The 26,084-nt window shown below is 43.7% G+C and overlaps 2 protein-coding genes across 8 annotated transcripts in view; one reads left to right on the top strand and one right to left on the bottom strand.

The window, feature by feature from the left end:
• The window catches only part of ZFP91 (ZFP91 zinc finger protein, atypical E3 ubiquitin ligase), a 37,711-nt gene extending 29,716 nt beyond the window's left edge, over positions 1-7,995 (bottom strand). For 2 of the 7 annotated variants that reach the window (XM_069553213.1, XM_069553214.1), the window contains exons 1-3: positions 6,857-7,221; positions 5,045-5,476; positions 1,570-1,598 (exon numbers count right to left, since the gene is read on the bottom strand). In XM_069553213.1, coding sequence (XP_069409314.1) covers positions 1,570-1,598; positions 5,045-5,241 — 226 coding nt within the window. In that variant the 5' untranslated portion in view covers positions 5,242-5,476; positions 6,857-7,221. Of the gene's footprint in view, positions 1-1,569; positions 1,599-5,044; positions 5,477-6,856 lie in introns of those variants that run through there. The other 5 variants (XM_069553212.1, XM_069553211.1, XM_069553215.1 and 2 more) reach the window with 5 other exon arrangements.
• A 2,542-nt stretch (positions 7,996-10,537) lies between these two features.
• The window catches only part of LPXN (leupaxin), a 39,986-nt gene continuing 24,439 nt past the window's right edge, over positions 10,538-26,084 (top strand). Inside the window, exons 1-3 of the mRNA XM_069553219.1 lie at positions 10,538-10,708; positions 16,615-16,772; positions 24,362-24,408. Of these exons, the coding sequence (XP_069409320.1) occupies positions 10,696-10,708; positions 16,615-16,772; positions 24,362-24,408 (218 nt within the window). The 5' untranslated portion in view covers positions 10,538-10,695. The remainder of the gene's footprint in view (positions 10,709-16,614; positions 16,773-24,361; positions 24,409-26,084) is intronic.

Here is a 26,084-nt window from a genome sequence, read left to right as displayed (position 1 = left end):
ATCAACTCTAATAGTTGCTGTGCAGAGTTTATTTGCAGTAAAAGACAGAAATTGAATTCAAATTCTGAGCTCTAACTCTAAATCCAGGGCGTTTAACAAGTGGGTTAAAGTGGTACTGACAGACTGAACTACCCGAAATGCAGTTTTACTCTCTCCTCAGTGCAGGACTTTATGCAACATGCCAGCGTCTGGTTTAAGAAATCGACACAAAAGATCAATTAAAAAGTCATCTACAACAGAGTTCTTAATTTCCACCACATTCTGTGAGTTCACTCCAAGGCAACCCAAAATAATTTCTTTTGACAGTCTTTAGACACAGGAGATAATTCTAGCTGACAGATGCAGGCTGTGGTTTTTGTCTTAGTAGAAATTGCTCTGTTATTTGTCACCTGTCACAGCATTCCCCCCACATCCTAAAATTTCCAAAATGATCTCTGAATAAGGAACACAAGAGCTTCCATTCTTGACAGACATATCCTAATTTCCAAGTATCAACAGCAACAAAACCCAAAACCTCCTAAACAAAACAGTCATGCAAAGCTTTCTACACAAAAACCTGCCTAGTATGAAACACTTCTGCTTGGTATACTATGAAATGAAATACTAGCAGATTCTAAAATTCAGAGGAAAAAAAAACCTGCTCACTGATACCTAATTGCTCACAGAGTAAGTTACTGGTCAGGTATCATTCTTCTAAATGGCACAAATTCAGGTTTTACACTCGACCTATACATGCATATTGCAAAGCATTCTTTAAAAGAGAAAAGTCCACACTGAGGATAATATGTACTCATATTACATATATACATAATAAATTAACTGATTAATACTTTAGGACTGGACCAAGATTAGACAAAGTAAATGAAATATGCTTAAATGTATCTTTTAGTTTTAAGAAGGATGCTATGTATTTGAATGCAGTATCAAGGAACAAAGTCAATAACTAGGAAAAAAATTTAATAAATGAGCAACTGGCTCAACATGATATGGGCAATTTTAATAAACCAATCTGCAAAGCCAGAACACTCTTTTTTTTTTTTTTCAGAACACTCTTTTAAAAATAGCATTAAAAAAAAAAACCTGAACATTAGCTTCCCTTCATAATCCAGATAAGAATACTTTTAATACATATATCTGGTTTGGTACTTGAAATAACCTAATGGGCCCATTTAATTATTCACCAGGCTGCAATCTTAAAACACTTTTCTTTCTGCATTCTTCAAAATGCATTTATGACTCTCCACAAGAGTCTATACTGTACTCTGTACACTGTGTATCATTCCGCTCTGCTACTTCACTGAAAAACCAAGTAACTTTAAAAATTACAATAAAGTGACATCAAATAATCTGATTTCCCATTATTAGGTTTTTAAATAATATTAAAATGTTCCACTTGCCCAAACCTGCCACCCTCTTAAATATGGCCTATCTATTCCAACAATTCATTACCAAATAAGCCACTTTTAAATAGGAGCAATCTGAATGATCAGGTTGAAGCTCATTCTATTTTCTATCAGATTATAAACTAGTCACGTAATGTTTATGAGTGCTAAGAAGGACCCATCTTACCTTTCTCAGTTGATACTTTTTCTATGCATCTGAAACAAAAGAGAATCAAATGGTAAATGAATAATTTTGCACATTTTCTTAAAAAAAACAAACATTTATCCTTTTCAGGTTCATCTCCAGAGTGATACAGAAAGCATCTAGAGCAGCAGTGTCCAGCTGAACTTTCTGCAATGATAAAAAACATCCTACATCTGTACTGTCCAATATGATAGTCTCCTGAACGACTGAAATAGCTATGTAGTTGAGGAACTCAATTTTCAGTTTTGATTAATTTAAATAGCCACAAGCAGATATCATATTTGACAGCACAAAGCTAGAGTATCATTCAAAATAGTTGTTTTTAACTGTAAAAAAAAACTGATACAAAGAAACTACTGCTAATTTTGTTGTATTAAATGGTCATAAAAGAAAAATGTATTTTACACAAATGCAGTAACTAGTGGTGCAATGAAATATTTGAGATATCCTCCAAAATACTCCTGCCAAAAGAAAAACAGAGGGAAGGATAAAGGTAGTGAGAATGGCAAAATCTCGGTAACTGTTAAATCCAGGTGATAAACACTGAGGACTCATTATTATCTCTACTTTGGATATATTTGACAATTCTCAAAATAAAAATTTAACGAACCTAAGAGAAAATCCTAAAATTATTCATTTGTTAAACTAAAGTCAAAATCTATTTCTAAAATGGCAGCAGACTGGACCTAGAAATAAATGTAACTTGAACTTTACAAATTAGATAGGAAGAGTAAAGAGTCTTATGTGTAATAAACTGGAGGTTAAAAAAATGTCATTCACATGTTTTTAATTCGGGGAAATTTCTATCAAATGTTAACTGCTGAGTACAGTATAATGACTCTCCTCTATAGCCCTTACCCAAATTCAAAGTTGACCTGTCTTGGATCTTTCCCAAGATGCCAAACAGCATCTCTGAGCAGTATAAAGTTTTCTCCTTTTTTTCTTTTTTGAAAATAACCCTAATACAAATGAAGACTCTCATGTTACAAAGAATATCCAAGCAGATACTGAAGCCACAGCATAATACAAATTCTGTTCTCTTTAGAGACACTAAATATCATTTTCTCATCTCATTCATTTTTTAAAAGCTTGGTATTATAATTTATTATATTTTTAATGTCCCAATTAACAACTGACATAGGAATGCTGCTCATCACCCTAGCTCTAAATGAAAAGTTTCCTAAATCACTGCTAGATGCGGACACACTATGCAGTAAACTTTCTGAAAGCCCATGGGAACGGCTCAGGGTTCCCTCTACCAAGCTCACTGCAAAAGGGAAACTCAGGATTTGGGGCTTATACAATTGAAGGCTTCTCTAAAGAGCCACAGAATCCAGAAATTTTTCCAGTTCAGAGTATTACTGCCTCTTCATTCTCACTATCATGACCATCACCTTCTCCTTACAAAAAGAAAGTGTGAAGCAAAAGCTTACTACCATTTTACTTTCTGCAAGAAAACAAACCCCAAATGGAATTCCATATACTGGAAAACAGTGCAGTATTTGTTTCATTTGTAACCCATCTGAACCTGCAGGTTCACCACTAGGAATACTGTTCTAGCCTATATTCCCATATTCCTTACGGTGAGGAAAGAACAGCTTTTCTCAACAGCTAAGTGAGAAATTAAAAAAAAAAAAAGTATATAAGTATTAAATTCTGAAATGCATCAGATAATCTAAAGGACTTATTATCACACAGTAGGAAGAAAATAAGTGTTTTGCATTTAAAGTAATCTTATTTTAACAATTATAGTGTTTCCCTATTAGGAGAGAATGGATGTTTTAATTTCTAAATCAGAAATAAGCTGTAGTGTGTGTATGTATACACAGATACCTGTATATACCTGTATGTACCCATACATAGACACCTATAAACATCTGCATTTGAAACATAAGAATCTTAACTCTGGAACTTATTGGCTAAAATACAGCAAATAAAGAGCCTAATTCTTAGTACTAATATATAACCTTTCTTCAAACTTGGTTTATCTTTCCTACTAGCCTTTAAGCTTTTAATTTAAAATGATTATAAATTTAACTGAATGCCTTTTGCTTAAGCACATTCACTGAAAAATTCTTTTTATTCCCCTTCACAAAGAGCTCCTATTCTTTTCATTAATTCCTGAGTATGTCAATGCAAATAGAAAAATTGTTATAAGATTAGGAAAGTTTATAAAAACAGTAATTGCCATCTAACTGTAAAGCTCATTCCATAAATCATAAATTATCAGCTAAAGATGAAGAAGCATATTCAAGGAGGTTAAGTGACTTGCCCAAGGTCAGTAAGCAGTAAAAAGCAATGCTTTTTTTCTATTTTGCCTTGTAAGAGGAATCGAAAATCCAAGTCTATTTACTGACACTTGAAACCACTGTACAATCAAGTCACTTTGCTGTTTCCTTGATCAAGAAAAACAAGGGTAGGTTAGACAGTGATTACTGGGAATTTATTGGGAGAAATGTTATTTGGAAAACAGAGCTGAAATCAAGGTCAGAAGGAACTTAACCAGGGTTCAGTGATCACACATTTCAAAACTTGAAATGTCTTAATGGATAAAGTTTCTCAATTACTTTTTAAAATTTATCACTCTGAAAATCTGTAAACTGTGCATACATTTGACAAACCTCCACTAATCCATGCATCGTCCCCCTTTACTGAAATCCATGTCTCATTTTTCTTTATAAATCCTGGCTCAGCACACTACCAGATCCAATTATTTGCTTAATCAAGGTTTACTGGGCTGAAATGCTGTAGCAGTTCTTTGATTTCCAGGGTATGTAGTAAATTGAAAACATGTAATTAAAAAATTATTAAAGTGAAAATTTATCAAACAATCCAATCAAAACTGCATAATTTAAAATATACAGTTAAGAAATAGTTCCGAGGCTAAAAGAACACTATGATCTTTATGACACTGGATGAGAGAGAGGAGCACTTTTAAGAATTAAGAGTTTTCTTTCCTCCCCACAAGGAATACTGAGGAGAAAAAAACTGAAAGAATTTAATTAAGTCCTCATCCAACTTCAACTGTTGTAACATTTACATTGTGGAAATAAAACTACTCAGTACCTTTTTGACAGAAGTTAGGGAACGCTTAAGATTGTCTCTGAGTAAACTGATGAGTCAGCGGGAGGGAAAGGTGCTAAGGAGATATAGCCATCTATAACTTTCAAATGGGTAGGTGAAAATGGAAGGAAATTTTAAAAGATTAAGTTATTAACCTTCCTGTGTATGGCTATAGAAAAGATTGAAAACCCTATTTGGCAGAATTTACATGAAGAACTCCCTACACAGCAGCTATGCCTCCACTGCGTCACTCCAGCAGAGGCCTGCCTGCTACACGGCCACACGCAGTCGACGCGCGGAGCAGGTGCGGACCGCCGCTCAGAACACACACGTTCAACAGTCCCTACGTGCCATGCTTTGTATTAAGTGCTGCACTTAAGTCTCACAAACTCACCTCATTGAGCTTAACAGTATTTCCTGTAGATAATAAAACTGAGGCAGAAGCAGTTTAACCTGTCCAAGGAATTTATATTCAAATAAGGCCAATGACATCGTTTCAAATTTATGGTAGTAAAAACTGTTTAAATTTTTTGTGTCTATGAAACTCACAGCAATTATTAATCGAACCCTAACTGCATGCAGCCCAATCATTTATAAATACAAGTTTTTGTTGTCCACAGAAATTTAATTTACACAATTCTCTAAATATGTTAATTGGTGAAAGTTGCTCAACTGTCCAGCTCTTTGCAACGCCATGGAAAATACAGTCCATGGAATCCCCCAGGCCAGAATACAGGAGTGGGTAGCCTTCTCCTTTCTCCAGGGGATCTTCCCAACCCAGGGATCGAATCCAGGTCTTCCGCACTGCGGGCGGATTCTTTACCAGCTGAAAGAAAATGAAGTCGCTCAGTCCTGTCCGACCTTTTGCAACCCCACGGACTGTAGCCTACCAGGCTCCTCTGTCCACGGGATTTTCAGGCAAGAATACGGGAGTGGGTTGCCATTTCCTTCTCCACTTTACCAGCTGAGTCACATGTTAATCAAATAACATCCAATAATTTGAAAGCACATCTAAAACACAATATACCTTTGAAAGTTACTTCTTTCTGAGAGTCTTCCAAGACAAGTATGCCACAGTCACAGACTTCACTCTTAACTGTGGAGCAGGTGTGTTTCAAATTTTAAATTGACCAGGCCTGTGTAAGCCAAATATTGTCAGGATCTCTACTGGGGAGGTAGCGTGGCGGCGGCGGCCGGGGGTATTTAAAACTTATTTCTCCCCTCACCTTCAATTTTTCCTGCTTTTACTTTTTTTTTTCACTTGAAAGTCAAAAAGACACAAAAGTCTTCAGCAACTAATTCCATGGCTAATGGGCTTAATTTCTACAATTTACAAACACGTGTGCTTCACAATTAGTGAATTAGGCACAGAAACATTTTAATGAACAACTTAGAAAATATGTAGATTCCTGGTCATCTTGGTTCCTCTACGACCTCTCGGGAAGGAAAGAATTCCTTTCATATTCTTCAAAATTTTAAGGACGAAATCCCTATTTATTAAAACACTTCCAAAAACACACTTGTGTGCGCCTCAGGTTTATCTATAGGAGATAATGTTAAGCTCAATGAGATGAGTTTGTGAGACTTAAGTGCAGCACTTAATACAAAGCATGATACGTAGGAAATATTGAAAGTTTTTGTTTTTGACAGTCGTCAAAAAAAAAACAAACCATCAACACACGCATTTCAGAGTCTACACTTAAAATTGGCAAGCCACGCTTTTATCCTGTTTTTTTTTTTTCTTTTTCCAAAAAACGAGTGAAAACGTGAAAATTTAGTACGTTTGAAAAAAAACCCAAACAAACTGTGCTGAGACTGATCAGGAGGGAAGGGTGGCGGAACGACCTCATCCTGCGCGCTGAGCGCGGAGGCCCCGCCGCCGGTTTCCCAACGGGGCCGCGCGGTACAGCGGAGGCCGCCGCGCGGGGGACGGGGCCGGCGGGCAGAGGGCGCGCGGGCAGCCCGGGGCGGCGGGGCGGCCGGCAGAGGCGCGCCCCGCGGGGGCCGCCGAGGCGGGAGGGGCGGCGGGGGCGCGGGCAGCCCGGCGGCGGGGGCCGCCGAGGCGGGGCGCGGGCGGCGGAGCGCCGGGCCGGCCGGCAGGGGGCAGAGCGGCGGCGCGTCACGTGGGGCGGCCGCTACGGGAGCCGCGAGGGCTGCGCGGGCGGAGGGGGGTCGCTCCCACCGCCGCGGAGACGGCGTTACTCACAGCAGGCGCGGGCTCCTCTTGCCCTGGGCCGGGGACGGCGGCTTCGCGGCCTGGGCCGGCTGCCCCGGGGCGTCGGCGGGCCTGGCGCTGGGGCTGCTCCTCCGCCGGCGCGGGTACTCGGCCTTCCTCCGACGGGACACGGCGGCCGCGGCGGCCGCGGCGGCGCGGCCCCGGTCCCGGCCTCCCCTCAGCACGCGGCTGCTGGGGGGCCCCGCGGGCGGCGCCGCCGCCGCCTCAGGGGGCTGTGGCTGGGGCTCCGCCGCCGCCGGCCCCCCTCCCTGGTCCTGCCGCTTCGGGGGTCGCGGCTCTTCCGTCTCCCCCGGCATCGAGACGCGTCCGCCCCCCCACCCCCTGGTCCCGGCGGCGGAGGCGGCGGCGGCGGCGGCCGCGGCGCTGCTCCCCCCGCCCCCCGGAGCGGCCGGCTCACTCACTCTGCGCGCCTCTCTCCCCCCTCCCCTCCGCCCGGCTCCGAGGGCGCCCCCCCCCGCCCCCTGCCACTCAAGGGCCGGTACCGCTGGCGGCGCGCGCGCGCGCCCGCCACAGGCGCACAGCGGGCCAATCAGGGGGGAGAAGCGGCTCCTTGGCCCCGCCCCTCGCGGGGTTTCACGTCGCGGCGTCCCGGGCTTCCGCCCACCCCCACCCCGGCCTTCCACCAATCAGGAAACGGCTCCAAGGGAGCGCGCGAGGTTTCCTTCCCCGCGCACCCGTTCTCACCGTTAAACGGCTGCGTCTCGCGACAATCCCAAAGTGACCTTTTTTTTTTCCCCCCCCACCTCCGGAGCTCAACGCGCGCCCGGGGCAGTGGGAGGGGCAGGCCTCGCGAGGGGGCGGGTGGGAAACGCACCTCCTTCCCCGCCTCGCGCGCACCCTGGGCTGGCTGCGCGCGCACCTGCCGCCCTAAGGAGCCGCTAACGCCACAAGGGCTTTCTATCCTTCTCCCTTAAGCCGCGGAGGGAGCCTCGGCGTCCTTCCGCCTCCACCCCGGCCCCACTTTCCTGTCTGTGGCCTTTCTGTCCCCAGCGCCGCGAGGTCTTGCGGGGAAGAAGGGGGGGATTTTTTTTTTTTTTGAGCTGTCGCTTCTCCTTTAAGAAAAAAAGCCCCGTCGGCCGCCGGATGAAAGTCTCTGAAAAAATGGCGGCGGTGGGACAGAGGCGGGGTCGTAAGGGCAAGGAGGACCCGCCTTCTGGCGCATGCGCGTGGTCGTCTCGCTCCGAGGCATCCTGGGAAGTGAAGTTCCGCTTCCCCCTGAGCCTTCGGAAGACAGCTGGGAACCCCGCGGCGGAGAGGATGCTGGGAGGCTTTGACCGTTGCGCGCTGGGAGAGGTAGTCGACTGTCCCGTCAGTTCGAATTCGCTCTTCCGGGAGGCGGGGTTTCCGGGTTGGGCCTGAGCGCCCGCCCGCATCCGGGTACGCCTACCGAGCCTGTCGCTGGTTGGGTCGCCTGGCAGTTTCCCGTAACTTTTCGCTCGGTGTTGGCGAACCATGTCAAGGTGGCCGCGCAGTAGCCCTCACCTCTGGTTAGACGGCGCCGCCGCGGGGACGGGCTAGCGTTCACATACATCTCCTGCATTATCCCATCTTCTCCTGTGCGCGTCTGGAGGTCAGGAGTTGACTGGTCCCGTCGGCTCGTAGTGGGTCTGGCACAATTCCTACCCCTCATCCGATCCTTAATAAAAGTTTGTGGAAAGACTTGTGGAGTTGCTTTTCCCCCCCTGGATGTCAGGGCTGAAGACTGGCACCCGCTGCTTAGGCTTGGCCGTGCCCCCTGGGTTGGAGAAGAGTGGTGAAGCATTGTTGGCGTGACTCCTGTGACCTGCCCAGATACCTGAAGGCTTCCCACCGCCACCTCCCGCCACTCCCCACCCGAAACCGTCTGCTTCTGCGGTTTTTAAATGTCGCTGCTACACAGGAAGCACGGTCAGAACAGCAGCTTTGTCAGAATTTCTTTTTCCACCAGCGTGTGCAGCTAAATGACTAGTGCATCAAACGGGAGTTTCCATTTGCTTATCAACCAAGTTGCCTTCGGTGATGGCTCTGAACTTGCATTGCTTCCCCCCCCCCCTTTTTTTTTCTTGCGTCCATTATAATGAAGGCGCGACCTGCAGGAATGCTTCTCAGTCCCGGAAACCAAAGCACCCAGGGTTAAAAATCTCCAAAGTAAGTGGCTGGAAACAAGCTCTCAGAATCCAATTCTACATTTCACATGAATCATTTAGTTGAACTGCAGATAGAGTCCAATATTTTGCAAGCCAAGTGCTGAAGAGCCTTTTTCCTTCCAATGTTTGGGCTCAGTTCAGTTCAGTGCAGTCGCTCAGTCGTGTCCGACTCTTTGCGACCCCATGAATCGCAGCACGCCAGGCACCACTTCAGATTGGGCAAATGTTCATCTTCTCTGTGGAGTGTTTTGCACTTTGATGGGGCTAAAGGCATTTCAGTTGTAAAAACTGGCATAGTGTGGGTGGGAGTTTTTCAAAGCTGTGTTTGTAGTGAGCAGACTTTTGGAATGACGCTGACATCCAATGGCTGCGAAAAGTAATGCAGAGGTGGGATCGCCTTTACGTTAAAAAATAAAAATAAAAAAGTTTTTAAGAGTCACATAGGAATGGAGAATGAGTGATTCAGTTAACCGTAAAAAAGACCTCTGGGCTGTAGAGGAAAGAGAATACAGGCTTCGACATTAAATCTATATTTTAAGTATTATAGTAAGTAGCAAACTTACTAATTCTGTTAACTTTAGCAAGTTTCTATTTCACTACTTGTGAAAATGGGGATAATATCTATTTAACAAGACCATAGTTTTACTTTATGTACTGCCGCCTTATAGCTGACCTTTTGAAAGTGCTTTATTCAAGGTGAATAAAATCCCAGTAGCCAAAAAAGAGGGAACGCTGACCCCAGTGTCACTTCTGAGAGAAATTAAGGCCATATAACTAGACGGCAAGTGTGTATGATTGAAACATCTGCCCCTAAGAACCTGGTGTCAAATCTTCCCGTTTCATTCTTCATGACACCTCTAGATGACTGCATTTTAAACCACTGAAATAAACCTGGCCGGAGAATCCAACTGTAAGCCTGGTCCAGAGAATCCTGTTCTGCCTTTAATAGGTTGATGATCTATTCAGAAAAGCAAATAAGTATGATTTCTGGATAATTGGGTAAAGACAGCAAAATGAATTGAGCGCTAGTGAAGGAGATTATGCTTCCATGGTCTTTCAGCTTCATAGAAAAAAAAAAAAATCAGAATCTTTCACAGCAGGCTACCCTACCCACTCTGGGAAAGAAACACAAATGCAAATCTGCCATTCCCATGAATTTAAGATAAATCCAAGCACATAGTAGGTTCTCAAATTTTTCAAAATTAGTTTTGCTTCTTTATCACCTTGGCCAATGCACAACCAGAACTCAAATCCAACAACCTATCTTTCTATGTCTCATTTTTAAAACTCTGACTTAAAAAAAAAAAAAACATCAAAAGCGAGGAAAGTGAAAGTGAAGTCGCTCAGTCTTTGCTGACCCCGTGTACTGTGTAGCCCACCAGGCCCCTCCGTCCATGGGATTCTCCAGGCAAGAATACTGCCATTTCCTTTTCCAGGGGATCTTCCCGACCCAGGGATCGAACCCAGGTCTCCCACATTGCAGGCAGATGCTTTAACCTCGGAGCTACCAGGGAAGTAACTCAGAGGTTAGAGAGAGGAAGTGCTAAGCAAATACAGGAACCAAAAAAAGGCTATAGAGGCTGCTTCGCGCTGGCTCATTCAGTCCCTTTGCGGTCCTCTTCCCCAGCACATGCAGTGCTCTACAACCTGTGTGTGGCGCCAGGGCATCTTGGGTGCGAGACGATGGAAGAGCTAGGTGAGTGAGGAGCTTCTTGGAGGAGCAACTCAAAGGGACCGAAGACTTGGCTGCCCTCTCCATGGGTGGTGGGGTGTACTTCTAGCCCGATGGAGGATAGTGTTAGAAGATTTTCTTTTCACTGCTTTCCTGACCTCAGGCCAACCAAGAGTGAGGCATGAGGAACTATGTTATTTTGGGGAACTATGGGTTCGCTGTTTTTAGAGACACAATAGGCAAAGAATTTGGTACTAACCACAGAGTAAACTCTGCACAAATACTTTTGAACTGAGTTGTGCTTGAAATTGTGATTTTGTTAGGAGCGATTTTGCTCCTTGGTGGGCTGCAAGGAGATCATAGTCGGGCTACAGAGTCGGTAAGTTCAGAGATGTGATTTGGGGAGGAAAAGAAATAGGGGGGACTGGGTAAAGGGTGTTACAAGGAGAAGAAACGGACTAGAAGTATGAGAATGAGGGATCCGCAAAGGGTGGAGAAAGGCCAGAGATTTTCATTTGTTCCGTCGTTGAGCATTAAATCAAGAAGACACAGCACTGTTACTCCAGTGCTTTCATTGCTAAGCTTTTTACTGAGAGCAGCTCTGAAGGAGCAGATGACCATGGCCTGCAAATATGACACCTCCTTCCACTCCAAAGCAACTGCAACCAGCGCTGAAGCTGTGGGCCGCATTGCTCAGAGAGATCCCTGATTTCAGACCTTGGGTGTGCCGTCAGGCTTGTCGTTCTCGGGACTCATGCCACATCCTTTGCCAATTTTTGTTGCCATCGTGCTTACAAACGCTGAGTCACTAAACTTTACCCAGTGTCCAAGCTGTATAATTCCACGGTGTCTTGGGTGGTTGTATGTCAGAAGAGCAAATGACAGCAACAAGAAAAATCTCGCATGTTGTCTTTTTTTAAACATGTTTTGAGAGCTAGAGGAGTAGAGGAAGGAAGGAAGCCAAATTAGAGACAGGAAGCGATGTTAATGAAAAGGAAAAGGGTTTTAATATTAACGTGTGAACTATTTTGGAAGTAAAGTCTATTTTAATACGTGGAGTAGAATACATTTTGAACTTGGGGTAGAATCCCAATTCTTATCCTGTTGGAGAGATTCATGTTTTTGGCTGAATTCCACCCGAATCCAGCTCTGCTCTTTTAGGGATACGCCATGGCTTTCATGGAGAAGAAAATGGGAACCCACCCCAGTATTCTTGCCTGGAGAATCCCATGGACAGAGGAGCCTGGCGGGCTACAGTCCACCAGGTGGCAAGAGTCAGACATGACTGAGCGGCTAAATAGAGAGAGAGATGGCTTTCATGTCGTCATTGGAAAGGGAACTAATCCTTATTCAGTGACTTAAGCTGAAACTCTACATTTTTATACATGTTAATCGTGTTAGTGTTCCAAACAACCCTCTGAAATAGGTATTATCCACGTCTTTTTTTTTCAAATAAGGAATCAAAAAACAAAATAACTTGTTCAGCGTCACTCATGGGAACACCTGACGAACTGGCTAATTCAAAACCTGACTAAGTGACAAGGTGTTCCTTTGGAAGTCTGTTGGCCCTGGTGTTCCAGCCAATAGGACAACCCAGACAATTAAAAGATTAAAAAAAAATAGATTGGTGCGGCTTCACATTTCCGCAGCAGGATGAATGGTAGAGGAGTCTGGTCCCGAAATAGAGAAACTACCAGCTGGCCTGGAGGCAGCGTTCGCGCGTGTCAGCCAGGCGGCCGCACCTCCCCGGGCCATTACCTCCTTCGGACTCGGCAGCGCAGGTCCGCCTGGAAGACGCGGGGTGGCTCTGTCTTCTCCCACGTGGGGAAGCAGCGGGGAGGACGAGTCACCCAGTGGGCCAGGGTTTCCTCTTGGCAGCACTGCCGCCCGAGGTGGGTGGGTTGTGTCCACTCGGGAGATCTCACCCAAACCCTCATTATGGGGGGTGCCACATACGGGGGAACCAGGAGCAAACTGCCGCTCTGAATGAACTCATTACAGTCCACTGAGACACTCAAGAGACCTCCCTTAATTCTTTTCCTGTAAATGTTGACATTGCTTGATTTCCTCAGACAAAGGGCTATAAAAACGGATGGTAGAGTTTTCAGTCTGATACCCCCAACCCTGCAGCCATAATCCCTTATTTGTCATACATTGTGCATGGGGATGACCCAGAGAGATGTTATGGGGAGGGAGGTGGGAGGGGGGTTCATGTTTGGGAAAGCATGTAAGAATTAAAGATATTAAAATTTAAAAAATAAAAAAATTAAAAAAAAAGTTCAGTTCAGTTCAGTCACTCAGTTGTGTCCAATTCATTGCAACCCCAAGGACTGCAGCACGCCAGGCCTCCCTGTCCATCACTAACTCCCAGAGTTTGCTCAAACTCATGTCCATTGAGTCGGTAATGCCGTCCAACCATCTCATGCTCTGAAATTAGTCATCTTCAAATTACAGAATCTGGCCAAAAGGCAAGATAATCTCAGAGTGTTGGTGATATGTATACACATAGGAAACAGGAAGAGAAAGGGCTGTTAACGCATGACTGAAAGGAGTTTTAGTAACTCTGGTTAGCTGGTGCTTGTAAGGGTAACCTACTTTTAGGGGGATGGTTTGCTTCTCTTGTAGAGGGTCGTCCCTCTCCCCTCATCTTTTTTTAAAATTTATTTTAATTGGAGGCTAATTACTTTACAGTATTGTAGTGGGTGTACATGTGTTCCCCATCCTGAACCCCTCTCTCTCTCTCCCCTCATCTTTATTGCAAATGCGTTTTTATTTTGAATCCGAGAGGAACCATGACTTCTGTTTGCAGTAAAGCTTATGAAATAGAAAAGAAAGAAGCTGTATCTTAATAGAGGGCTACAGAATAAAAATATGGAACTCAGAAATTTGGCATTCAGTCTGAGAGAAAAAGTTTTATTTTCTATTTCTACCTTAGTTTTCTTTAAAAAATTAAGAAAAAACCTTTATTATAGAGAATTTTAAAATTTACAAGACGAAAAAATAATGCTTAAATCTGATGTACCCCTGAGTCACCTTAAACAGGTAACAGCTCTTGGTCAATCTTACTTCATTTATACACCCACCCATTGCTTCTACTCCTAGATTGTTTTAAAGTAATTTCAGGCATTGTTTTGATTTCATCTATAAACATATATTTATCATTATGTAAGTAACTCTAATATCATATCCATAAAATTCTTAATAGTAATTCCGGATGGACAGGGAGGCCTGGACTGCTGCAGTTCATGGGGTCGCAAAGAGTCGGACACGACTGAGCGACTGAACTGAACTGAACTGAACTGAATGGCATGAGAGACCATTATCACACCTAAAACATTAACAGAAACTACAGTATTATCAAATATCCTTGTCACACCCGAAATACACTAACAGTGCTTACTACTTACTGAATTTTCAGACACTGTTCACTATTTCTAATTCTTTCTTTTTTGGTGGTTCTTGCTTGTTTATTTAAGATTCATCCACTGAATGAGTTATAAATCTCTGGAATCTTTTTTAACCTATTGGTCCCCCTCTGTCTCTTCTTTTCCACTGATGTTCATTTGTTGAAGGATCATTAGCCCTGAAGAGTTTAGCTCATTTTTTTAATCTCCAAAATGGTGCATACAATTCAATATATTTGTGAGACAGATGCTTGAGAAAGATCTGCAGAAGGTTTCATTTGTAAAAAAAAAAAAAAATCAGATCTTTTCTTACACCATTAAGAAATACCCATCCCCCAACATCGGAAATGAAATCATTTTTTAACGACCTGTAAAGTTCATTTTCCCCATCTGAAGACTTTAGAGTTAGGTAGATCCTTGTTGCTGCTAAGTCGCTTCAGTTGTGTCCGACTCTTCGTGACCCCATAGACGGCAGCCCACCAGGCTCTGCTGTCCCTGGGATTCTCCAGGCAAGAACACTGGAGTGGGTTGCCGTTTCCCTATCCAATAGGCAGATCCTTAGGAATAATATAATGCAGTGTTTTGTAAAGGTTAAAACACTACAGTCTCTGATAAGAAATTCACTGGAGGTTCACTCTGGGTGTGAGTCTGCAATTCACAAAATGCTATTGTGATAAATTGCTTCATTATGTGGGTGAGAAAACAGCCTCAGAGAAGCGCATGTCATGGAAAGACGACCTAGAGAATCCACATGGAGAAGAGGTCTGGTGTTTCTGACTTGCAGACATCAGGGATCAGGTAGTTCAGGGTCAGCCAGGGTCTGCATTCAGTAGGCTGGGTGCTTAGTCACTCAGTCGTGTCTGACCCTTTGCAACCCTGTGGACTGCAGCCTGCCAGGCTCCTCTGTCCGTGGGATTCTCCAGGCGAGAGTACTGGACTGGGTTGCCACTTCCTACTCCAGAGGATCTTCCCAACCCAGGGACTGGAGCTGCTTCTCCTGCGTTCTTTACCCTCTGAGCCATCAGCTGGCACTCAGGAGCAGCGCGACCTTACACAAGACATTTTTCTCTTTCTTAATCTACAAAACAAGGACAATACTATCACTTGACTCAAAGTATTAGGATGACTAATATATAAATATATAGCTATTATATATCATATAATATATTAATACTATAATTTATATTTATATGAATAATATACATGTATGTCCTGTGTTAATTTTATTATTACTATTAATCTCCTGAAAACAGAAAGTTGATAGTGTAATACTCATACAAGAAAGTCCGTTGGTTTCTCCTAAGAAAACTACAAGAGAAACAAATCTCAGCTGTTTGGACTGCCGCAGCTTGTTCGATTTTGCAGTATGTTTCCAATCAATCCATTTTTCTCCCACACTTTTAAAAGACAGAGTGCCAATACCTTGAGAATTTTGTTACATGCTGGGGATATAAGGAAAAAAAAAAACCATCAGGATTAAGAATCAGTTTTACTGTACTGATATGTTTGGGAAAACTGTAAAATAATAGCTTATATTTTTCTGATAGGAAAACATGTGGCATTTACACCTAGAGTCTATTATACAGAGCGAAGTAAGTCAGAAAGAGGAAGATAAACATCGAATATTAGCCCATATATACGGGATCTAGAAAGATGGCTCTCATGAGCCCGTTTGCTGGGCAGCAGGAGATGCAGACGTAGAGAACGTGCCGTGGACACAGAGGGGGATGGAGACGCTGGGAGAAACTGAGAGTGGCATTGCAGCGTATACATTAGCAGATGTGACATTAGGTGGCCAGCGGAAACTCGCCGTATGACACAGGGAGCTCAGATCCACTGCTCTGAGACAAACTAGCAGGAGTGGGGAGGCAGGCGGGAAGGAGGTTCCAGCGGGGGGACATGACATGTGTATACCTATGGCTGATTCATGCTGCTATATGGCAGAAACCAGCACAGTATTGTAAAGCAATTATCCTCCAATCAAAAATAAGTAATCTAAAAATATGTTTTAAATTTACTCATTTCCTTGGCTGTGCCAAGTCTTAGCTGCGCACGTGGAATCTTTGATCTTCAGTGCACTGTGTGGGATCTAGTTCCCCGACCAGGGGTTGAAACTAGGCCCCCTGCCTTGGGAGTGCGGGGTCTCAGCCACTGGACCCCCAGGGACGTCCCCGTTTACGTTTCTCTAATTGGAGATCTTCGTGGGTGATCCCCTCTCAATGATAAAAATGAATACGGGGCAAGATAGAAAGTCAAACTGTAGACTGAGACCATGTGATTGAATGCAGCTGTCGGAAATGAGAAATAGGCTACAGTATGCAGAGGCCATAAACATATCCTGGTAAGACAGACCATATTCTTGAAGTCAAAAAAGGAGTAAAGGAGGATGTTTGAGTCTAGATTTAACTCTTAACCTAAGAGAAGAGGGAGATAAATGGCAGCATCGTGGGGATACTCGAGAGGATAATTATTCTATGGAAGATGTGCACAGTCCATATCACGATTCCCTTGTATCTTTTGATATAGATGCCTTGTTGGAGGAACTGGAATACTCTACCTTCCAGGAAAGTGATGAATACTCCAAGGCAGCTTCTCCTCCCCTGTATCAGCATTCCAGAAAGGAGAGTAACCTTGCTGAGACTTCAAAGGTCCCTTCCGTTCCTGATGACACGAATCCCTTTCCGGTAAGTTTTCATTTATTGAAGTGCCTTAAATATTTGAGTGCATTTCTGAAAATTAATTGTATCTCAAATAAAATTATGTTAAAAGGAGAATCACATATTCAAGAGAGAAAAAAAACCTTCTTAAAAATTAAATTTTTTTTTTAAATGATAAAGATGGTTGTTTTTGGAAAGAGAAGGAGCACTGAGAAAAGCATCATAGAAGAATAAGTCTTTGGAAACTGTGTTTTTTTCTTATGAGGGCCTGGAGCTGGTAGAGTATTGTGTAATTCACTTGGGATATTCTGCTATCACCATCTGGGTATCAGAAGGCATGTTGTAGTTTGATTGGAATATCACTCAGTAAGGCCAGAGATCACCTGGGCAAGGCCAGGTGACAGTTTAGCTAAATCTTCTCAGTTCAGTTCAGTTCAGTTCAGTCGCTCAGTTACGTCCAATTCTTTGTGACTCATAAATCTTCTCAGGATAGCTTTTTTAGGGTATTCACTTTCTGGCTCTTTTCTGCTGCATATATTAGGAAATTCAATTATTAGTATATCCAGAGGTGAGGAAGCTCTGGGGAACCAACCCAAGAAAGCTACACTCAGGAAAGATTATGAATTAACCTCCCCGGAAATCCAGTTTATTAACTTCTGGTTAGAATGTAAATGATCAAGCAGAACAGATACGAATAACATTTGTTGAGATTTGTTGAGATGCATCCTTTCCTATGGATAAGTCTGCATGCATCTACTTTATAATTAGAAGCTTACTTGGTGAGAATGGATTAGTATAGGAGGGATTAAGAAGATGCTTTTCATATCTGGTGTTTCTGAACGATGATTGCTTCTTTTCTTTTTGGCCACACTGTTCTGCATGCGGGATCTTAGTTTCCCGACCAGGGACTGAGCCTGTGCCTCCTGCATTGGGAGAGCGGAACTTAAGCACTGTACCCCAGGGAAGTCCCTGAACCGCGGTATTCTGACCCATTCTTGTACACTCTAGGAAATCACCAGCAGCACAGTGGATCTTAAGCACTGTACCCCAGGGAAGTCCCTGAACCGTGGTATTCTGACCCATCCTTGTACACTATAGGAAATCACCAGCAGCACAGACTTGAAACCTGAGCCTGTGGGAAGGCTTCCTCTTTAACTGCTCTTCCTTCCATATGCCTGTACAGCTTTCAGGACACACGTTTCTCTCTTTTCTAGGGAGCCACTGTCTTTGTTCTCACTGTGAGGTGTAGCCATAGACTCCTAACTGGTCCCCTAGCCTGCCCCCCTGCAATTTCTTCTCCAAATTGCAGTCAGGATAATCCTGTAAAACTTAAATCAGATCACCTCATTCTGCTACTCAGAACCCCGTGATGAATTCTCATCTCATTTGCAGTAAAAAGCCACAGTCTTTACACTGACCTTATTTATGGGGTGACCATATGTGTTGCTTCACTTGGAAGAACCTGGGTTTTTCCTTATTTTCTTGACATCCTATTATTGACTTTACCTTTTACCCCAGATTTTCCTTTTTTTTTTTGGTGAAATTTTTAAAGTTAGTATTAGCTTTAAAGTAAACCAGCATGGATTATAAACCCCCAGTTGGTTCTTCTGGCTTCTCTCACAGTCTCCTGCAGTATATAAAACACATGTGCAGGGAACAGAGTTCTTATTTTATTATTGCTGTTGATCAGTCTTTCAATTCTGTCTGACCCTTTGCAACCCCATGAACTGCAGCACACCAGGCTTCCCTGTTCACCATCTCCTGGAGCTTGCTCAAACTCATGTCCATCGAGTTGGTGATGCCATCCAACCATCTCATCCTCTGTCGTCCCCTCCTTCTCCTAACCTCAATCTTTCCCAGCATCAGGGTCTTTTCAAATGAGTCAGCTCTTCGCATCAGGTGGCCAAAGTATTGGAGTTTCAGCTTCAGCATCAGTCCTTCCAGTGAATATTCATGACTGATTTCCTTTAGGATGGACTGGATGGATTTCCTTGCTGTCCAAGGGACTCTCAAGAGTCTTCTCCAACACCACAGTTGAAAAGCATCAATTCTTCAGCACTTAGCCTTCTTTATGGTCCACCTCTCACATCCATACATGACTACGGAAAAAACCATAGCTTTGACTATATGGACCTTTATCAGCAAAACGATGTCTCTGCTTTTTAATACACTGTTTAGGTTTGTCATAGCTTTTCTTCCAAGGAGCAAGGGTCTCTTAATTTCATGGCTGCAGTCACTGTCCACAGTGATTTTGGAGCCCAAGAAAACAAAATCTGTCACTGTTTCCACTTTTTTCCCATCTATTTGCCATGAAATGATGGGACCGGATGCCATGATCTTTGTTTTTGGAATGTTCACTATAATTATAGCTGGATCTAATAGGTGTGGTTTAGTCGCTAAGTCATGATCGACTCTTGGCAACCCCATGGCCTGTAATCCACCAGGCTCCTCTGTCCATGGGATGCTCCAGGCAAGAACACTGGAGTGGGTTGCCATTTCCTCCTCCAGGGGATCTTCGCCACACAGGGATCGAGCCTGAGTCCCCTGCACTGTAGGTGAATTCTTCGCCAACTGAGCCACAAGGGAGGTCTAGGGTCTAAGAGATGCCTAATGACAATGACTACTCTCATCTCCTGATCCTGTTAGGATACAATCTAACTGGCAGCACCCTTTGAAGGGCGATACTCAGGGTGCTGGCTGTTACAGCTAGAGCTCGAGCACAGCAGTCAGCGGCAGCTGACTCCTCTGGTCTTAAGTGGTGGCAAGAAAAATGATGAGGTATTTTTTCCCCCTGGCCACTTGTCATAGTACCTCTCGTGCCCTGCTGTGGTCCGTGAGATGCAGAGACTCTCCTCGGGGTCAGAGAGAAATACAGGAAATACAGGAAACTGTGGCTTAAGGTCATATACATCTAGCTGAAGAAACAGAGGCTGAGCACTCTTGCCATAGGGTACAGTGTGATCTAAGTGTTCTTGTTAAAGCAGTTTTGTCACTGATTGTATATTAAAGATGTTAGTTTTATTATTTGGTAATGCTTTGAAATTCTGTCATGAACACTTCCAGCAGCATTTGGCTCAAATCCAAACTGATACCAAAACTACACATTTAACTGTCTCAATAAAGTTGATGTTTGGGACTCTGATGGTCCCGCAGTTAAGCATCTGCCCCCTAAGTGGGATCTATTTATGCTAATAGTCACTTTTGAAGTAGATCTTGATGCTTCTTCATGTTTGTGTCTTCTGGTTTTCGAACTGACAATGATATTTCTACTCCCCACCCCCATGTGGGATGGTAAATATTAACAAAGTTGAACAAATACTTTGTGCAGAATACACACCCATGATCACCTCTTCTTTTTAAAAAAGCTTTATGATTTATTTATTGGTTGTGCTGGGTCTTCATTGCTGCATGTTGGTTTTTTTCTAGTTTCGGGGGGCTTTCTCTCATCAGGGAACATGGGCTGTAGGGAGTGCAGGCTTCAGGATTGGGGCACCTGGGCTCAGTATTTGTCCAAGGATTGAACCCACATTCCCTGCTTGGCAGGCAGATTCTTAACCACTGGATCTCCAGGGGAGTCCGATCCTCAACTTTCTTGAGACAATTAAACGTGTAGTTTTGGTTTTGAAAAGTTAATACTTAAGAAGAATGTGCCAGATGACAATTCAATATGTGAAGCTGCAGGAGATATGTTTACACCCCATAGTGATACCTTCCATATGGATCAAATGACTCTCCTCAATTAATGTTGCTCATTTTCAATTCTAAGTTTTCTTGTGCTTGTAACTAAAGTGAACTAGTGATAACTAATTGACTCTTTTTGCAAGCCACCAGATAATGTCAGATTAAATCAGTTAGAGGCCTCAATTAGAAACTTTAGTTCCAAATTGGTTTAATTGTTACAGCTCATTCAAAGGACCGCAGAAAAGTACTTAGAAGTTTATTCTTCTGTCTAAAATGAAGCATCTGATATTGCTAATGCCATTGTAAATTTAGTTGAAAAGTTCAACAATGGAGATCAATGTTGTTTGGAGGGGGTGGTAATGCTAACACAAAGTTTGACGGAGCACAGCCTACTGGCAAAGCCACTGTGTGGAGCAGATAGGTAGTTGGAACTGGTCGTGATGTGCACAAAATTCATGACTGCATCCAAATAAGCTTCTGTATTCTACCAATCAGAATAGAAACTGTGGTTGTTAAAATTTACAAAGTCTCTCTCTCTCTATATATATATACACACACAATCAGTGGAGAAGGAAATGGCAACCCATTCCAGTATTCTTGCCTGAGAAGTCACAAGGACAGAGGAGCCTGGTGAGCTACAGTCTGTGGGGTCACAAAGAGTCAGACATGCCCGAGCGACTTATCACACGTGCACACACACACAATCAGGGTGTGCGTGTGTGTATATATGTTTATATATATATATATATATCATCTACAAAACTTTTGTGACAGAAGCTGTTGTTGAATCTAAAAATATGTATTAGCATGGTTGTATATATTTTCTCTATTCATTGCCTGTTATCAACTGGGTTTTAGAAATGTCTGAGCCTCTGAAAAGTCACTTTGTAAAGCAACCTCAATGGAGGCCATGTTATGTGCAAAATCAGTTGGAAGTATTTAATCAGATTATTTAATGCATGTAGCATGAAAATTCAGCTTTTGAAGTTTTTAAACAAGTTGCAATTATGTGCAACAAAGTTTGCAAAAAGGAAGTAACTCAGATTTCTCCTTACAAAAGCCTGGGAGGAAATGAACCAATCAATCAAAAGATGAGCCCTTAAACATTTTAATGGCCTAACTTGAAAATCATGTTTTGGAAACATCTCAACTTTGATGGACCTCCTGATTTTAGTTGAATAAATTTATATTCCCATCAGAATGGGATGAAATTGTGAAGGCCTATGATTTTGCAGTATCTACATTTGATGAAATGTTAGAAGGCATCTGTCATGTAAAAATATCAAAGAAAGTTGTGCTGGATGGAGGCAGAAATACCACATGTGTGAAAATATTGGAGCTGAAATATTTACACATTTTAATATAGAAAATAGGATTGAAAATACCTTCCGCTCAGCAGAATCTGCTCCAAACTTAGAGGTTCATCACCATCTAGACAGGGAGTATCTTCTCAATTAAAATTATTATGGGCCATGGAGAAACCAGAGAAGGCAATGGCACCCCACTCCAGTACTCTTCCCTGGAAAATCCCATGGACGGAGGAGCCTGGTGGGCTGCAGTCCACGGGGTCGCTAAGAGTCAGACACGACTAAGCGACTTCACTTTCACTTTTTACTTTCATGCATTGGAGAAGGAAATGGCACCCCACTCCAGTGTTCTTGCCTGGAGAATCCCAGGGACCGGGGAGCCTGGTGGGCTGCCGTCTATGGGGTTGCACAGAGTTGGACATGACTGAAGCGATTTAGCACCAGCAGCAGCAGCAGCATGGAGAAACAGTGTCAACAATTTCAGATATATTAACCGTAAAACGCAGCTTCACAGAAGATTGCAATTTAATAAAAAGTGTAAAAATAAATAAGATCATGTTGAAAAAAGGCATTTTTTCAGAAAAATTTTAGCGTCACGATGTTAAAGACAATGGCTAAGTAGCCAATTAAGATGTGCATACATATATCTCAAAAATATTTACCTGTGCCATTTAAAAATGCTCAAGTAATCAATATAAAAAATACAAAAATGTTTTGCTTTCATGTTCATAGCTATGTATCATTTTAAAATGTTCTATAAAATTTTATTTTGAGTAGAATTAGTTGATAGGTCCACCAATATGATAAAATAAAAATATTGGTCCATAAATACAAGTTTTAAAAATTAAAGTAATATTAGTTATTTTCAGTACTCTCTTTCATTCGCAAGGACTTCCCTGGTGGTTCAGCTGGTACAGAATCCACCTGCAATGCAGGACACCTGCGTTGGATCCCTGGGTTGGGAAGATCCCCTGGAGAAGGGAATCGCCCCTCCAGTGTTCTGGCCTAGAGAATTCCATGGACTGTATAGTCCACGGAGTCACAAAGAGCTGGACAGTACTGAGCGACTTCCACCTCACGTCACTCTCAAAGGTGTCCCAGTCTGAATAATAAAGTAGGTGGTCGCCGACCTGCATGAACTGGGCCCTGACTCTGTTCTCGCCTCACTGGTGCGCTCTGCTCGGGCCGCGCTCGTCTCTGTTCCGCAGGTGCTCGACAGCGGAGCCAGTGACACCTGCACGCTGTCCTCATTCCCTCCTTGCCCAAGTGCTCCTTCCCCAACCAACATATTGATGAATGCCATCCCTCCCCCTTTTCTCATCTCCTTTGTTGTTGTTAGTCTCTAAGGGGCGTCTGACTCTGTGTGACCCCATGGACTATAGCCCCCACCAGGCTCCTCCGTCCTTGGGATCTCCCAGGCAAGAATACTGGCGTGGGCTGCCATTTCCTTCTCCAGGGGAACTTCCTGACCCCGGGATCAAACCTGCATGTCCCGCATCGGCAGGTGATTCTTTAGCAGTGAACCACCAGGGACGCCCCTTTCTTTTCTCCTACCCATCATTAATGCTTATTATTTTTTTACATATTAATTTATTATCTGTCTCTCACCACCGTAATGTAAGGCTCAGGAACAATTTCTATTCTTTTTTGTTTTTTGACTCCTGCGTCCCTTAGCCCTCACACCTGACAGGCACTCAATAAATACTTGCTCATGAAATAAACTACGGGTCAGCTACCCTTTAGAGTCACTCCTTATTTCTTCCAGTGCCTTGACTTGAACCGTGTTATACTCTTCCCCGACTCCATCCTGTCTGGTTCAAGGGGCTTCGCCCTGGCTCATGCTGTTTTGCGGTTCTTTTCTGAGAGGGGTGACGTCTCAGTTTCAGTGCTTTGCGGGCGGGGCGGGCGGGTTGGTCCCTGTATTTGTTCACAAGCCAGCTACTGTGCCGAGAGTTTGGCCTTTCTCTATGGGATGGCTGCTACTGCTCTGCCTTGTCAAAGATTTGACATATGCTAGTTATCAGTCCCCTTTAGAAGCTCCAGACATCTTCTAACTCTGGCTGTGGGTAAGTACTAGTATTCTTTTTAAATTTATCTTTTATTAAAAAATTTACTGAAGCATAGTTGATCTCAGAGAAGGCAATGGCACCCCACTCCAGTGCTCTTGCCTGGAAAATCCCATGGGCAGAGGAGCCTGGTAGGCTGCAGTCCATGGGGTCGCTAAGAGTCGGATACGACTGAGCGACTTCACTTTCACTTTTCACTTTCGTGCATTGGAGAAGGAAATGGCAACCCACTCCAGTGTTCTTGCCTGGAGAATCCCAGGGATGGGGGAGCCTGGTGGGCTGCCGTCTCTGGGGTCGCACAGAGTCGGACACGACTGAGCGACTTAGCATACTTGATCTACAATGTTGTGTTAATTCCTGATGTGCAGCAAAGAGATTCAGTTATCATATATACACATGTATATATATGTATTATCTATTTCTTTTTCATGTCCTTTGCCATTATGGTTTATCACAGGATATTGAATATAGCTCCCTGTGCTTTACGGTAGGACTTTGTTGTTTATCCGACATTCAAATAATGAGAAATTCATTCCTTATTCTTCTCACTTGCATGTCTTAGGTGCAGCTTGTGTATACTACCGAAATCCAGGGACCCAACGTCTACAGGTATTTTTCTTTTTAATTAAATATTTTAAAAATTAAGGATACTCGGGCCATCATTTGCTTTGCTCAAGTGTTTGTTACTAGCATTCCTATTTCCCTCCCCCTCATTCCATGGTCTGTGAGCAGTGGTGGAATTCTGCCAGCTGACACGTGGCAGTTTCTCAGGGAGCCTGGCTTCTAGACGGGTCATCTACTCATCCATGCGGGTGGATGCTGTTGTTTCCTTTACCTCCTGACAAAATGTAAACAGCTCGAGTTACCACAGGTGCTTTTGACCCAGCTATTCCAGATACCGTCCTTCAGTTCACAAAAGAGAAAACAGCCAAAGAAATGTCAGCAAGATGCTGACAAAATCAGAGCTAGGATCAGGGCTGAACTAAGACAGTGGGTTTCCATGACAGGTTGATGAATATATGCTGTTTCTGTTCTGTTGCTAAGTCATGCCTGACTCTCTGCAACCCTATGGACTACAGCACGCCGGCTCCTCTGTCCTTTACTGTCTCCCAGAGTTTGCTCAAATTCATGTCCGTTGAGTCGGTGATGCCATCCAACCATCTCATCCTCTGTGGCCCCCTTCTCCTTTGCCTTCAATCTTTCCCAGCATCAGGGTCTTTTCCAGTGAGCCGGCTCCTTGCATCAGGTGGCCAAAGCATTGGAGCTTCAGCCTCAGTAGCAATCCTTCCAGTGAATTTTCAGGGTTACTCAACATTTATTTAGCGGTGGAGGGATTTCCTTTTAATAAAAGCTACATATTGCTGCAGATTCTACTTACTAAATGGTCTCTTCTGGCCAAGGCAGAGTTTGACAATCTGAAAAATTAAAGGGCCACTGTTTCTGTTCTCTCTTCAGTTATAACTAGAAATTAAAAAAAAAATCAGACAGCATTCTGGGAAACAAATCAGAGGGTTTAAAATGTAAATGCTAAAGCTTCACGCTTGGTAAAGAAAACTACACCACATTAACGTGGTTTCAGCATTGCAACCAGTAACACACGTGGCACAAAGATACAAGGAGGGCCTGTGCTCTCTTTTGAAGCCTTGGCACGACTTCCCATTTTAGCGGGCTTTCTGCTCATGTGAGAGTGAAGCCAACTCACTCATACGTATCGCCAGCTTATTCCAGTCCTAGGGAGCTGCCTGCTGGGTGTGCCCCTTAGGCCTTCCCGTCTCCCTCCTTTGTAAAAAGAAAAAAAAAAAAGCAAAACATTAAGTACGTGGTACACTGGAGCTTCTCAGTTAATATTTAATATTTTTTTATATTGAGGAAACCAAGACTTAAACACAAGGATATCTGTATGAAACCCAGCCCGGCCGGTGGCCACTTTGCTGTGTACCTGGCCTCGTGACCCACTGACCGAGAGGCACCCTAACTCCCGGGCACCTTTCCTCTGGAGTACTGATCTTCGGGGAGAAGGAAATGGCAGCACACTCCAGAGTTCTTGCCTGGAGAATCCGTGGGCAGAGGAGCCTGCAGGGCTACGGTCCATGGGGTCACGAAGAGTCGGACACGTCTGAGTGACGCGCACACACACACAGATCTTTGGGCCAGGAGAGCTGACCCTGCGGGTCGGGTTTTACCAGCTCCAGGGTCCGTAGGCTCCCACCGGCTGCAAACAATGGAAGGTGCTCTGGGGAGACTGGGCCGGGCGGGTGGGGGTGCTGGGGGGAGAGGGGTGCAAG

This window comes from Ovis canadensis, chromosome 15 (genome assembly GCF_042477335.2).
Source record: "Ovis canadensis isolate MfBH-ARS-UI-01 breed Bighorn chromosome 15, ARS-UI_OviCan_v2, whole genome shotgun sequence".
NCBI lineage: Eukaryota > Metazoa > Chordata > Mammalia > Artiodactyla > Bovidae > Ovis > Ovis canadensis.
Note: the sequence above shows the minus strand (reverse complement) of the source record. Positions and strands in the feature narration are given on the sequence as shown.